This window comes from Nymphalis io, chromosome 15 (assembly GCF_905147045.1).
Source record: "Nymphalis io chromosome 15, ilAglIoxx1.1, whole genome shotgun sequence".
Lineage (NCBI taxonomy): Eukaryota > Metazoa > Arthropoda > Insecta > Lepidoptera > Nymphalidae > Nymphalis > Nymphalis io.
The window spans coordinates 12,042,014-12,057,945 of record NC_065902.1 but is presented as its reverse complement, the minus strand read 5'-3'; the positions used below and the strand labels follow the sequence as shown (position 1 = coordinate 12,057,945).

General features: G+C 33.9%; 1 protein-coding gene across 6 annotated transcripts in view; it reads left to right on the top strand.

Annotated features, from left to right (window-relative positions):
* LOC126773795 (cationic amino acid transporter 3) overlaps window positions 1-15,840 on the top strand; it is a 54,943-nt gene extending 39,103 nt beyond the window's left edge. For 5 of the 6 annotated variants that reach the window (XM_050494977.1, XM_050494974.1, XM_050494976.1 and 2 more), the window contains exons 2-11: window positions 5,635-5,869; window positions 7,622-7,906; window positions 8,012-8,116; window positions 9,902-10,188; window positions 10,833-11,070; window positions 11,181-11,283; window positions 11,545-11,696; window positions 12,470-12,612; window positions 13,062-13,170; window positions 13,931-15,840. In XM_050494977.1, the coding sequence (XP_050350934.1) occupies window positions 5,635-5,869; window positions 7,622-7,906; window positions 8,012-8,116; window positions 9,902-10,188; window positions 10,833-11,070; window positions 11,181-11,283; window positions 11,545-11,696; window positions 12,470-12,612; window positions 13,062-13,170; window positions 13,931-14,043 (1,770 nt within the window). In that variant the 3' untranslated portion in view covers window positions 14,044-15,840. Of the gene's footprint in view, window positions 1-3,155; window positions 3,179-5,634; window positions 5,870-7,621; window positions 7,907-8,011; window positions 8,117-9,901; window positions 10,189-10,832; window positions 11,071-11,180; window positions 11,284-11,544; window positions 11,697-12,469; window positions 12,613-13,061; window positions 13,171-13,930 lie in introns of those variants that run through there. The other variant, XM_050494979.1, reaches the window with a different exon arrangement.
* The last annotated feature ends 92 nt before the right edge of the window (window positions 15,841-15,932 follow it).

Sequence of the window (15,932 nt, the reverse complement as noted above, 5' to 3'; positions counted from 1 at the left end):
AATACATTTTTATTCTTATCTACCTGCAAAGCCGAGACGATACTAGTAGTATACAAAACAATCAATTATATCAAATCAATTTGTCAAACCATCGGGCTTAAACAACTAAACAGATTCAAAATATTTTTAAGCATAGAGCTTGTGTCATAGTAATCAAGTAGAATTTGTCTCATTGCGAAACAAGGCTTTCCTACTTAGTATAATATTTAAATCACTGCGGATTTCGTTGGTAAATATGTGTCACAAATTCAATCCACACATGCAGGTTTCGTCACGATATTTTCCTTAACGGTCGAAAACGGTATAAAATACAAACACAATTGCTTTTTAGATGTGAAGTGTAATGGCAAGTGTAATTATTTTAATTATACGATAAATATCTTATGATTAAATCTTGCAGTTGGTAGAGCGCAAAGAGTTGTTTACATTTGTTAGTATCAGGCGAAGGTCAACTACCATCAAATTGCTATTTTACTAAAACGAATATTAAAAATATAAATGTTAAAAAGCTGCATATCTTATTGAAATAGGCATTAGGTTATTACATTGTTGGCATTGATCAAACACTTTTATATTCGTCTGCGATTAACACGTTTTATTAGCATGCAAATGATATAATAATAAGCGGGTCCAGTGGTAAGAACGCGTGAATCTTAACCGATGATCGTGGGTTCAAACGGGCAAGCACCACTGAATTTTCATGTGCTTAATTTGTGATTATAATTCATCGTGTCTTATGGTGAAGGAAAACATCGTCAGGAAACCTGCATGTGTATAATTTCACTGAAATTCTGCCACATGTGTATTCTACCAACACGCACTGGAGCAGCGTGGTGGAATAAGCTCCAAACCTTCTCCTCAAAAAGGGAGAGGAGGCCTTTAACCCAGCAGTGAGACATTCACAGGCTGTTAATATTTCTGTAAATGAAATAATCCTTCTTATATACCTAAACGAGTTTGTTGACCTCATGTCTTGATTCTTGAAGGTCAAATATTATTTTTTAAATGTAACAAAGACATCAGTGAAATGACTTGCATCATGCCCTGTATTAAGAATCGATATCGGTAATTTAAAATCTTTAGATTTAAGATAAAAATTATATAGAAATGTATTATATAAGTGTAAAAGTAATGTAAACAGGCTGGAAATTCAGAGTGGGTTAGTGGAGACACGTGTGGCACAGACTCAGGGACTTTGGACACTTGCAGGTTTCTTCACGATGTTTTCCTTCACGTTGCGTTTGAAACGGCAATCCTCGGTTTATATTTACGTGTTCTATCCACTGAGATATTTCGGCTAATGTAACTATGCCAATAATCAATTTAAGGATTAAAACATCAGATCAGTTGATCAGAAATTAGTTTTTGCGTTAAATCTTTCATTTATGAATTTAAATAACCAATCAGTTGATTTCGATGACGAAAATAGAGAAAAAAAACGTGCATGTATGTTTTCAAATATATTTATCTATTATTTATTGTACCTATTTATATCTTTTCACAATTACTTAAGCTAACAAAACACATTCAAGGCAAAATATTAAGAGGTAAAATCATTTTAAAACTATTATTTCCTTCAACTCAACAAGGGAATGTCCCTTAATGTTTTTAATATAAAATTTCACTTAAGTTAATATTGCTAAGAGATTATTCTGTAATTTAGGTGGTTCTAATTATAACTAGCTGGCCCACATGGCTTCGCATGCTTTAAGCCGTTCTACTCTACATCCGTGCGTGGTAGTGTGGTTTTATATAGCCTATACCATCATTATTTTTCAACAATTGGGCTATCTATCGCAAAAACTATTCATAGGGTAGACTACACTTAGTTTATGTATGTCGGTGTATGTGTCGGCCTTTCAGAAGTGGGTGCTGTTATAGTTGATACCGATACGTATATCAAGTAGTTTACAATGTACTCCAGAAACTTTTAAAGTTTTTAAGAGTTACATCGTTAGCATTATCATTAGCATGCTTCGCTGTTGCCTCGTCGACATTTGTTGCATAACCCTCAAGCCATTTACTTACGTTTAAATATGGGAATGATCATCAGCCAGGCCTTTTTTCAGTTTTCTTCTAAGTTATTTTTTTAAGAAACAACTTGAGAAACACTGCGTGTGTTTGCGTTTGTGATTATGTGAAATTAATTAATTCACACGCACATGTAAACATGTAGTATATATGTACTAATATTATGAAGCTGAAAAGTTTGTTATAGATTAGAAAAGTCACTATAAATTTTTAAACAGTCCGATAATGCCTTACCAAAATTATAAATTATAAACAAATCAAATCAAATCAAATGAAAATACTTTATTCAACATAGAGTAAAACACTCACATATAGATTGTCAAATTAGAAACTACCATCACTACATTTTACATCACAAGGGATCGTCAGATGAAGGTCCAGGTAAGGAAAATGCGATTGTTTTCCGTAATCACAGTGTACATTTTAAAACTGACGCAATGGAACATTAAAATATATAACCAAATAACAGGTATCTACATGAAAAAAATGAAGACAAAATATTAAAAATGGAAGAAAACTTAAAAATAAGTATTTGGAATTTTACACTTTTGTAGCTACTTGTATAAGAGGGTTACCCTTACTTTTTTTTTTCGCTACAAAAACGCATTTTCGCGTTTCCTCCACACGAGGGTTGATATGGGATTCAATGACGCTGATGGCGCCGTTGAATATCCACTAAAAAACTAGCGGTACCAAAGCCGGCTTCGAGGGTGCGTCACAGGTCCGCTCGTACCTACCGTGACGGTGTTACACTTACTAATAAATGTTATATAGCTCTTCTTCGAATTTCAAATTCCTGACGACAAAAACGTATAAATTGATCTGTGCACTTGCTATATTATGATTGTAATATTGTAACGTGAAAGTAAACAAATTTATAAATTTAATTTATAACAAACATGTTTGAAACTAGCAATAATTTACACAATTCACCATGTCCATTAATTTCCATCCTATCAAAACCTTATCACGTAACGCTTTTATATGAAATGTAAACATCTTTACGTAACCCAAAACATTGTAATTTTAATGCGGCACGTAGCGGACGTGACGCCGTAAACGTCACGAGAGCCTTGACCGTTTCGCTTCGGTACAGCTGATTGTTTGAAGTACTGTCCTGCATACTAATGTCGAAACGCTTACACTGGTACGATATTATAATACATGATCACGGTAGCGTTTGTTAAGCATTACTTAGTTTTGCTTCGTTGATCTAGTTGACCTTGGGTACCAATCTGAGTCTATAAAATTAATTAAGGTTATTATGCCGAAAAAATCTTATTATATAGGAAGTTACGTTTTGACATGTTCATTTATTATACTCTAAGCTGTCTCTGGTCGTATCGAATAAAGATTTCAATCGCACGAAGGATTGGCAGTATGGGTTTATGCTAGCAGAGTGAGACAGAGAACTTCAATGAGTAATAAATAATAATAGTAATTATTTTAAGTGTAAAAAGACAAATTGAAATTGAATTTTTGGGATCTGGAGTATATTGTTGCTTGATGTAATAACTCTTCTTTCCTCAAGATGGTCTTCTAAACATAAAAAATATCCAACAGTAAATAAATATACATATGTATATTTAAACATTTGTTCAGTATAAATAGTTTTACTTTAGATAAGCCACAAACAAACAATGTTCAATATAAGAAAAGTAAGGGTAACTAATCGATGGAAATCGATTTATTTATTTTGTGTGCAATTTTATAAAAAATAGTTGTGAATGCTTCGTATAACAATCAATTATCAAAGCGTATAGTATTTTTAATACCTAAACTAATATATATATATATATATATATATAATAATATAATATAACTAATATATATATATGTAATATTGCAATACTAATAAAAACCGAAATTTAATTTGTGATGCTGCCTGGTAATAAAAATGCAGGCACATTAAAATAAAATTAATATAAATTAAAGAAAAGTTACACAAAAGGCAAAAACAACACGTCTTGGAAATACAAATATAAGGAAAATAAAGACATTGACTGACCGATATTTTCATCTTTCAAAACCAGTTTGGGTAATATTTGGGTATTAATTATAGAAATAGCAGTGTGTTAAACAGAACTCACTTTGTATCTCACTTATGATATTTTGAAAATTGATGATACGCTATTTTGGTGCGTGTGTCCCTTAAATGTCACAACTATTGTTGTCAATGTCGAAAATCATTCTTGTATGTCACAACAGTGTTTTACAATAACTTTCAAGTTTTTTGATACAGTATAGCTAAATTAAAATTTTCTAACCAACTAACGAATACTGGCGTCCTATTTATTAGCTGATTATAATCATATTATAATAAAGGACGCTTAACAATAGCTTTATAAAGCTATTTAAATAAAACAATTTTATGATGTGAAAACGTTAAAGTCAATCCTTAATTAGTTTTTTTGGATGCAATTAATTTACTTGACAATGAATCACTTAAAAAAATATAATTAAACTAGTGTCAAATTAAATTGCTGGCAAGATTAGCAAGTTAATTGTTAAAGATAATAAAATCTTAATACAAGTTTAATTAACATCAATATAATGTATGATATAATAATCATAATATATTATCCTAGGATATTATTCACACACGGCCCCAAACTCAGCAGAGCTTGTACTATGGAAACCAGATGACTGATATACTACATGTACTATTTTTCTTTAGTAAATACATACTTACTATATAGATAATTACACCCAGGCTCAGGACAAAAAGACATGTTCATGCACACAAATGTCTGTCCTGGATGGGAATCGAACCCACAATTTTCGGCGTGAAAAACAAGTACCAACTACGCCAACCGGCCCGTCAATCAATATAATTTAATAAGTAGAAATGAGTTATTACTTTATTATTTATTATTTCTTGTCAGTAATAATGAGCAATACGGTTTCATTAGGGTCAGTAAACAGCTAATGCTGGAATAGAAATTTAATGCACAATATATAATTATTACAATACTCCTACAAATATTATTGTGTAGAGCACGAATATTTTTGTTTTAAGAACGATGTTATAAAAGAACGATGTCAAAAGTAACGCTTTTGATCTCTTTGCTTTATAATTTTTTATGTGTATCATAGTAAAATTATTTAACTTTACATTATTTTTAATTTGTACTGTAAAAGGGTGTTTTGCAGGGATCGTTTTAAGGTTTTTATTTTACGTTATATGTACACTCTTCCTTTTATATTGAAGGTATTTTTGATATTGTAATTCACTAACGATATTTCATAACAAAATGACGGTTAGAATATTTAGACAACTAATTGATATATACCAACTGTTCGATAGATATATCGTTGTTGTTAAATTTTACAACAAAAACTTTTCTTCTACTTATACTTAAGAGCTTAACACTTCCACCGGGACGAGATGTTTTCATCAGACTAGGAATACTTCCAGTTACGTTGGCTTTAAATTCAGTCATTAATTAGACCTACGTAAAAAAATACTTGTGATATTCAAATAATAACTTGTATAAAGAAGCAGTTCTGTTGTTTAAGCACTACAGAATATTCCTCAATTCGGTCGCGTGATGTTTTTACTGACCATTACTAAATCTTAACGTATTTCTATCATTTTTATAGATGGGGTGTGCAAAGATATTCGCAGCACTGCGTCGTTGCAAGCAACTTGATGATGATGGGGACAATTCCACGCCTTTGTCGAGGTGTTTGGGTCTGGTGGACCTCACAGCTCTTGGAGTTGGAAGCACGCTCGGTCTTGGCGTGTATGTTTTGGCAGGATCTGTTGCTAAAACTGAAGCAGGTCCGGCCGTGACCCTTAGCTTCCTCGTCGCGGCTATCGCGTCTGCTTTCGCCGGTATGATACCAATTAAAGTTTATCTTATAATTAAGAATGTTTTTTTTTTTAATTGTTGAAAGTTTAAATTCGAATTGGAAAAAAGTAAATATAAACCGATTATCATAATAGGGACACGTAATTTATAATGATAAGTGTAATATAAGTTATGTATTATGATAGCTGATTATACCAGAAAAAGTCCGACAAAAACATAAGTTACATTTTACTTGGGTAGGTACCACCCACTAATCAGATATTTTACCGCCAAACAGTCACACTTAGTGTTCTTGTGTTCCAGTTGGAAGGGTACGTGAGCCAGTGTAACAACAGGCACAAGAGATATAACATCTTAGTTCCTAAGATTGGCGCATTGATAGTGGTAGGAATGGTTAATATTTCTTATAGCACCAATGTCTAAAAGCGCTGGTGATTACTTACCATCAGGTGGCCCGTCTGCCCTTCCGCCTAACTGCAATATGAAATAAATAAGTTTAGTTATTAAAAAGTGCCGAGATGGCCTAGTGGTTAGAACGCGTGAATCTTAACCCATGTTCATGGGTTAAAATTCGGGCAAGCACCACTGAATCTTCATGTGCTTAATTTGTATTTATAATTCATCTCGTACTTGACGGTGAAGGAAAACATCGTGAAACAAAGGAAACCTGCATGTGTTTAATTTCATTGAAATTATGCCACATATGTATTCTACCAACCCGCATTGGAGCAGCGTGGTGGTATAAGCTCCAAACCTTCTCGTCAAAAGGGAGAGGAGGCCTTAGTCCAGCAGTGGGACATTAACAGGCTTTTACTGTACTAATAAGTGACAATAAGTGTTCTTGCTTACATAATAAAAAGTCTTGTGAGATGTAGTGTAATGCCCTTAGGACGTCATAGTATGAAGTAAGAGATTATTCTATTAAGTATCATAAGCATATGCTGTTATCCTAGACATTTAGTTCCTAAATTAAATAAAGAAAATAAATAGATTAACATTGATTTAATCCGTTTGGTCTAACCGGTTGTCCAGTGGGACAATCCATTATTGATCGGTTAACATTCTCATAAAATTTAACATATACTGTTATTTACACTAGAAGTTTAAAACTATTCGCAAATAAACAAAAAACCAGTTTTCATTCGTAACGTGAGCTAATTCTGTCACTAAAATGCCAATGAATGTGTAAACTAACATCAACCTATAATTAGTTTTTAAGTTTTCTTTAAATATATAAGTTTTTAATTGCAAAATGTTAACCCATAAATTCATATATTTTGATAAGAAAATGAATGTTAAAAGATATAATATTATAAAGTCCCTTAATTACTTGGTGGTTAAGATTCTACTGCCTTCTCCACAAAAATGCAGAGGTGGTTTTAGTCCAGCTATAGGACATTTACAGGCTGTTTTTCGACTGTACTTGTTTTTAGTTTGAGATGGCCCAGTGTTACAGTTTCAAACCCGGGCAAGAACTCATTTTCATTTGCTTAATTTTTGTTTATATTAATTTCGTGCTCGGCAGTGAACGAAAGCATCGTGAGGACACATGCATATATCAGACGAGAATCTGCCACATAGGTATTCACAAACCTTATCCTCAAAAAAGAGAGGAAGCTTTAGTCAAACTCGGTTTTTTTAGTTAGTATTTTATATAATAAATATCTTTGTTACCTACTTTAATGTCTATCGCAAATATTATAGTTATAAAATATACGCATGTTAGGAAATATTGTAATATGTATGTAGAATTTTCTCCTATTATTATTCTCCAGGTCTCTGCTATGCTGAATTCGCTGCACGTGTTCCCAAAGCTGGTTCAGCTTACGTTTATAGCTACGTCAGCGTTGGCGAGTTCATAGCTTTTACTATAGGCTGGAACCTGATATTGGAATACGTCATTGGCACGGCGAGCGTTGCCAAGGGAATGGCCAATTATATAGATAGCCTCTTCAACAACACCATGGCTATCACCATGAGGGAAATGGTGCCAATAAATATATCATTTCTCGCCAATTATCCAGATTTCTTGGCATTTGGTCTGGTGCTGCTTATAACGAGTGAGTTATATCATATTTATACTATTTTAAAAATGGTTTCTCAGATCAACTGTCATATCATCATTGAATACAGATTAATTAAAGATTCTATCTCTCTCATTACAGTACTTCTTTGCGTCGGTGTGAAAGAGTCGACGAAACTGAACAATGTGTTCACGGCACTCAACCTGGCCACTGTCATGATCGTCATTATCGCTGGTGCAATTAAAAGTAAGATTACTTATAATTGACGTATGTATTTGTTATGTAATTGTACGCTCTAAGAATGTTTAGTTATACGGGTTTTCATGGGATTATAAAAGGAACATCATATACATGTTGACACCATTATAAAAAGTATTTGCCCATTAGATTACACAAAATACAGACTTGATCCACAAAACAATTATGGAAATATAAAAAATAAAAACAAAATCGATTTTATACAGTTTTTTTAATGTTAAATTGGTATTAGTTTCAAATTATTCAAGATGAGATTTTAAAAGAGACAGCGTCTTTAAAAACAGCAGAGCTGTTCTGTAAGAACTCACTTGTGAAATGTTGACAACCATCTTACGGTAATATACTAATTTGATGCGTTCACTATACTATCTTGAAATATTATAATTATTACAGTCAATCAAACTTTCTGAAATTTCACGACCTATTTCTGCGGTGATTTTCGAGTTTGGAATATTTCTTCAATTACTTTAGACAAATGAACCGCGGTTTTAAAATTTAGTATTTCGATTTTGCTGAATGGTAGATACGTCTATTTAGGACACAACACGCTTCCAGACATTGTATTATAATTTATATATATATATTTTTACAGTTTTTATTTGCTTTTGTTCGGTACATATATAAAATTTCGTATCTGCATCACTTTATGCCTCAAATAGACTTGACGTACAGGTTACATTTATATTTCTTAAAAGAATATATTATGATCACTCCTGCTACTATTTACAATAACATTTTTTGGGGCCAAAACTGATCTAGCACACCCGAAGCGGACATTAGAAAAATATGTTTTAGCTTCACGCAGGCGCGCATATTGATTAGTGATATGTAAATTTGTGTTTTCTAAATCTAATCGCACAATCTTTACTCATAGTTTCGCATTACGTAATAGTACATAATATAAACTGTGGAACGTTTCATAACACGCACCCATAATACACTCTTATCTGATAATAAATATTACAGCAGCTATAACATATATTTAGTATATATACTGCCTCGTTGGTCTAGTGGCTTGATATAAGGCCGCAGACCTGGAGGTCCTGGGTTCAATTCCCAGGTCGGACCAATAAAAAAGTTATTGGGTTTTTCTGTCAGAAAATTCTCAGTAGCATCCCGGAGTCTGGAAGTTGGAAGTGTGTACACTCCCGTGCCTCGGAAAGCACGTAAAGCCGTTGGTCCTGCGCCTGAACTCTTTCCGGTCGTGTCGGATTGCCGTCCCATCGGATAATGAGAGTTAGGGAATAGATAGTGCACCTGTGCTTGCGCACACACTTGTGCACTATAATATCTCCTGCGCAGTTGGCTAATCTCTCTTGAGATTGGTCACCGTGGCCGAAATCGGTCTGGAGGACATTATTATTATATACATAGCCATTATTTATCCGAGCTCATTATAGTAGCATTAAACAATCTATTGATCTTATATAATTTCGAATTCAATTTTTAACTTTGAATCATCGGATTGATTCAACATATCACTATTGATTTTGATTCATCGTATCAATTTTATGAGATTATTTTATTGAGTTATATGAAGTGTGATGATGTGTGATGAGACAAAAAATACATCCCTTCCTGTACCTACACCTGGCGTCTATGCAAAATTTCATGAGATTGAGTAGTTTAGACTTGAAAGCTCTGCAAAGAACAAAATTGAACCCAATACAATAATAAATTACTTAATTATAAATCACAAACATCTATATTTTATCCTTATTGCTAATATAATTTAAACCATGAAATTAATTTAACTGGTTGATAATATTTCAGGTGATCCAGCAAACTGGAGGATAAAAGTTGAGGACATTCCCGAGGAGTACCGCAGCCAGGCCGGCGAGGGAGGCTTTATGCCGTGGGGTGTGGCGGGCGTCATGGCCGGTGCCGCTAAGTGCTTCTTCGGCTTCGTGGGCTTCGACTGCGTGGCCACCACCGGAGAGGAGGCGAAGGACCCCAAAAAAGATATACCACTGTCTATTGTAATTTCCTTGGCGGTGATCTTCGCATCATACTTCAGTATCGCCACGGTCTTGACAATGATGTGGCCGTATTATTTACAGGTCCATATTTAATTATATTTTTAATACGATAGCTAACCGTTTCATAGTAATAAAATTAAAAGTAAAGGTTCAGAAGTATAATTAAAATAATAATGATCACTTGGTAACAAAGATTGTTTGCACGTCACAATGGTAAGACAAATCATCTACGTTTTTACGTTATATTGAGAAAATAAAATAATAATTATTCATCCTGTAATTGTTAATAAAACTGAACAAACAATAATTGAGAGGCCTGTTAAAATACCGTGAAATTCTATAAAGCAAGTCAATTATGTGCCCTATTAGCCATGTCAACAACATCAGTGGTATGCTATTATTTCTAAAACACAATGAACTGACAAATGAGTGTATTACTCATATTTCTCGAATAGAAAATGTATTATCTGGTTATAAGTAAGACACTTGCGTCAATAAGGCCTACTTATTGTAAATAGAGGAAAAACATATATTCAAGTACGATCTCTCACTAGAAGTTTTTGAAGTGAAACTTCTTTAGAAGCAATTGAAGACGTGAGTTGATAAAGGTGATAAGTCACAAATTCGTAATTATATAGAAATGAGCATCAAAGTTACAATTTTTATTTTATTATTACAAGTCGAACACTGGGGAACACTAGTACATGTAAGTCTACCCCCAACAGGACGCAGACGCACCATTCCCCCACGTGTTCACACAGACCGGTATGCCCGTGATCATGTGGATCGTGACGGTGGGCGCAGTGTTCGCACTGTGCACGAGCCTGCTGGGCGCCATGTTCCCACTCCCACGCGTGCTGTACGCCATGGGCACGGACGGGGTGCTGTTCCGTCCCTTGAGCATGATCGATGCCCGCACCAAGACACCGCTGCTTGCGACCCTACTGAGTGGTCTATTCGCTGGTGGGTATTATAAGACGCAAATAAATTATTTTGCACTTAAATTGACCTATTTAAGTTACTTTAAGAATATGAATTAATTTGGTAAATAATAAAGAACTATTTATTTACAGCGATAATGGCGGCCATCTTTAATCTAAATCAGCTGATCGATATGATGTCCATAGGAACACTTCTAGCATACACCATCGTAGCGGCCAGCGTCTTAATTCTGCGGTAATATAATAATAATAAACACAACTTTATCTTAATTAATTATTGGTACACGTTAAACTATTTATAAGAACTTGATTATTACGAATATATTTTGTCGTCATTAATTAAAGTAAAAAAGGTTATTTGAACAGAATACAGAAATGCAGCTCGGTCAAAAACCCTTCATTTTTAAAAGCCGATACACATATAAAATTTTAACATCAATCCACAATAAGTATTTTTTATTATAAAGTTTTTAATAATATGTTTCATTATACTCAGGTACGAGGAAGAAAATGTAGTTGTTATGAACGGCATCAATGCAGTACCAGAGACCGTTTATAGCATTATTAAACAAAGCCTGAACTTGTTGGGTCTCAAGCACCCCACTACTCTATCAGCCACAATCGCCAAATGCACCATCGGCTTATCATGTAAGTCTGATTATTTAACTGATATTTATAAAAAAAATCTCGAGAAGATATCATGTTATTATTTTTATGTTATTATGCTAACCGTACTTTTAGGACATCATACACTACACGACATCAGATACTAGTAGTCTATTAGATTTAAAATAAATAATATATTTATATGTTGCGTTAAATATATTAAAAAGTATATAATTTCTAGTCATTAAATTATATTAGCCAAACAGCAATAATTTGTATCACTGTATTCCTCAGCCGTGTTCTCCGAGATTTTGATGTATCTTTAATTATTTTATATTTAATTTGTTCCATTGTTTTTTTAATGTGCCTGCATGTTTATTACCAGGCAACGTCTCAATCTAAGTTTCAAAATCAATAGGAATATCGTATTCATATGCACTATAAACATAATTTTATTTATCTTCAAATATATTTGTTAAGTTCTTTTTTTTTTTTTTTTATAGAATAGGAAGGTGGACGAGCATATGGGCCACCTGATGATAAGTGGTCACCAAACGCCCTTAGACATTGGCATTGCAAGAAATGTCAACCATCGCTTATATGGTCGCCAATGCGCCACCAACCTTGGGAACTAAGATTTTATGTCCCTTGTGCCTGTAATTACACTGGCTCACTCACCCTTCAAACCGGAACACAACAATATCAAGTATTGCTGTTTTGCGGTAGAATATCTGATGAGTGGGTGGTACCTAACCAGACGGGCTTGCACAAAGCCCTACCACCAGTAAACTATAACGGTCCCCCGTCGCTTCCAGTCGTGGTGGCTCTGATTTCTTGCACACTGCTCCGCTGGTCGGGCGGCGGGCTGGGTGTGCTGTGCGCGGCGCTGCCGCTGCTGGCGCTGCTGCTCGTGCTACACCGCCAGCCGCGCGCCAGCGTGCAGCATCTCAGCTTCAAGGTGAGCGCTGAAGAAACTATATACGACTAAGTGACTGAAGAATAGAGGACTGATCATCATGAAAGTTTGCATACACATTGGAGTACAGAAAAGGTACCTAATATCTGCCCCTCCCAACAAACGCGGGCGAAGCCGCGTGGTTAGACCAAATTTCGGCCATGACGGTATTGATGTGATTGTGCGCAAACAGAGTGTGCCTGACACTCTCTTCTCTAATTCACATAAATAGGACGGCAATCCGACACGACGGAAGATACGCATATCTTAACCAAAGCTTACGTGCTTTAAAACGTGCTTTCGGACGCACGTATGTGTAACATCGGCATGCTTCTAACTTATAGCTGTGCTAATAATTTATTTACGTACAAACGAATGAAAAAGACCTTGAATGTTTTTTACTGTAATTTCCCTACTTATCATTTCACTATTGGTACATGGTTCACTTCCAGGTTCCACTAGTACCTCTGGTTCCATACTTGAGTGTGTGCATGAACGTATACCTCATGATGCAGTTGGACTACCAGACTTGGGTGCGCTTCATCCTCTGGCTCGTGATAGGTGAGTGTTACCCTATATAACATAACATATTCAAGAAAAAAATATTATACTTACATCATTTTGATATGATGGCCTATTTTACGGATTCTACTATTAAAATTATTATACCACTGGCACCAGTTTATCCGATTATTTTAGACATACTGTTTCTTTTAACAAGCCATCCATTGAGCACAGCCATTGGGTTATGTCATAATTTGGCCTGGTAGACTATACCTGGAGGAATTGCGGGGAAAATAGTATGCGTCGACTCCCATACACAGACTGGCTTAAAAGTTACTGGTGATAGAGCTTTGTGCAAGCTCGTCTGGGTAGATAACACCTACTCATCAGATATTCTACCGCAAAATAGCACCACTTGAAATTGCTGTGTTCCGGTTTGAAGGGTGAGTGAGCCAGTGTAATTACAGGCACTAGGGACATAACATCTTAGTTACCAAGGTTGGTGGCGCATTGGTGATGTAAGCGATGGTTAACATTTCTTACAATGCCAATGTCTATGGGCGGCGGTGACCACTTACCATCAGGTTGCCCATATGCTCGTCCGCCTTCCTATTCTATAAAAAAGTCATTTTTAAGCCTCTTAATAAAAACTTCAATACTCTGAAATTCTATATAATTCCACTTACCATTGAGTATCAAAACCATTTCGAAATAAAATTATCTCATTAAACGCTTAAAATATGTAATTTAATTTTATATATAGTTGTTATCGTAAAGGGAAAATATTTATTATAATAATTATTCGATGCTTCTTCAGGTTACGCGATTTACTTCATCTACGGCATCCGAAACAGTTCTCTGAGGGAAACGAAATCCCTGATGAACAAAAACAGCATTGTCAACGAAAAACAGGTCATCACAAAGTTTTGACAGAGGAATCTAGACCTTATGATGTATTGTTATAGGTGACATTCGATTGGAATGTTAACAGGGTGATTAATTAGACTTAAGATTTATGTAGCAGTCCGCCGATTCGTTGAATTTTATGTGACAAAATTACTAATCTGAAATAGGAATATCAATTTAATTTTTTATCATAACCAGGTTAGTCAAACAAAATATTTTTCAATTACAAAGATTCTGTTCAGAAATTTGATTGTTTTAAAATTAAAAGTCTAAAATCAATATGGCGACCAGATCGAATCGTTGCTAACCGCCGTTTTAAAAGAGTGCTTTTGTATTGAATTTAATCGCCATTTTGAATTTGTTAACCAGTGTTTCGTAAATGCAAATTTCCTTGACAGAGATTTTATATTTTACCCATATCGGATATTTAATAAATTAATTAATATATTTTTATCAAATTTTATCCATTATACAAATATATAATAGTGACAAAATTATATTATATAAATAGAACTTATATATATGTATAAAAATTCAAACAGCTTTTATAAATATCTATTTATGTATGAAGCAATTTCTTTTAAATTTTTGTCTGGACACTTAAGATTCCCTATAAGACTTAATCACTTAAATATTGAAACCAGTGCAATATTTATTTAGTTTTTTTTTTATAAAAATCCTTCAGGAGGTAAATTCCAAAAAAACAGATATAAAGCTGAGAGCTATATGCGTTTAGTAACATATATTATATATAGTTTTTCTCTTGTATAGTTTTACAAAAATATACCTATTTATAGACTGTTGATGATTAAACGTCATCCTCAACTTATTTTTTTTTCAAAATTCAGTTTCTGTATATTTTATATGTATTGAATACATGTATATATTTTAATCGTGCAGGACGGTGGACTACTAAAGACTTAAAATAGTACTCGAGTATATTGTTTAAAGGTTAAGTTGATATAGAAACCAGCAACGCCGGCCCTGGGTTAGAGCGAGAGAAGCGATCGCCCTCATCGGTAGATAGGCGCGCTGTCAAAACAATCCGGGGTACACAAGCGTTGTTTGTTAATAAATGTGGTAAAGGGAAAGACTATCTCGCTCTGCTCTGATCAAGGGTAAGGGGCCGGCGCTGGAAGCCAGCTCCAGGTCAGTCTTACCGAGCCAGGGGTGGCAAGGGCAGGCGCTTTAAAAAAGCTTCGAACTACGATCGTAATATCATACCATTTGGCTCTATCCTTCAGAGATTGAAAATTTAACTTAATTTATTTAAACATGTTAATTGAATTAGTATAGCTATTGTTTTTTTTTAAATCTATGTCTTTAGCGCCCTTTGAAATTATAATACCAGAGATATTGTAGTTGGTTAGCTCCAGGGTTCATAGAAAACTTACTATAAAATTCACAACAATGTTTGATACATTCCATGTTATAATAGGTTTAATTGTGATATTAAAATGTAATGATTATCAAATGGGTCGTCAAATTTAATATGTCTTAGATATTATTTATTTTTATGATTTAGAAATTTTACATGTACATTTAAGATTTCATTGAACACGAGAAATTATTAAAGATGACATTATTAGATAATTATAATGATTAGTGACGATTTCAAGAAAAAATAATTTAGTTGGTGTGCGCTGATGTGCCATAGGTCATTAACCTCTGTTTTGTTTTATGAAATATTCTGATGTATATAGAAATAAAAAAGTATTAGCATAATTAACTCAAGACTATTACATCTTATATACTTAAGGCACAATTACAAAGGCAAATATCAAAACTGTTTATCCAATTGAAAATATTTTATAGTTGTTATTATCATTAATAGTGTTTAATGGTCTGTACTTGAAATTTGAATTTTGATATATTTTTAATGTTTAGAAATTCGTATGAATAATTTTCTAATT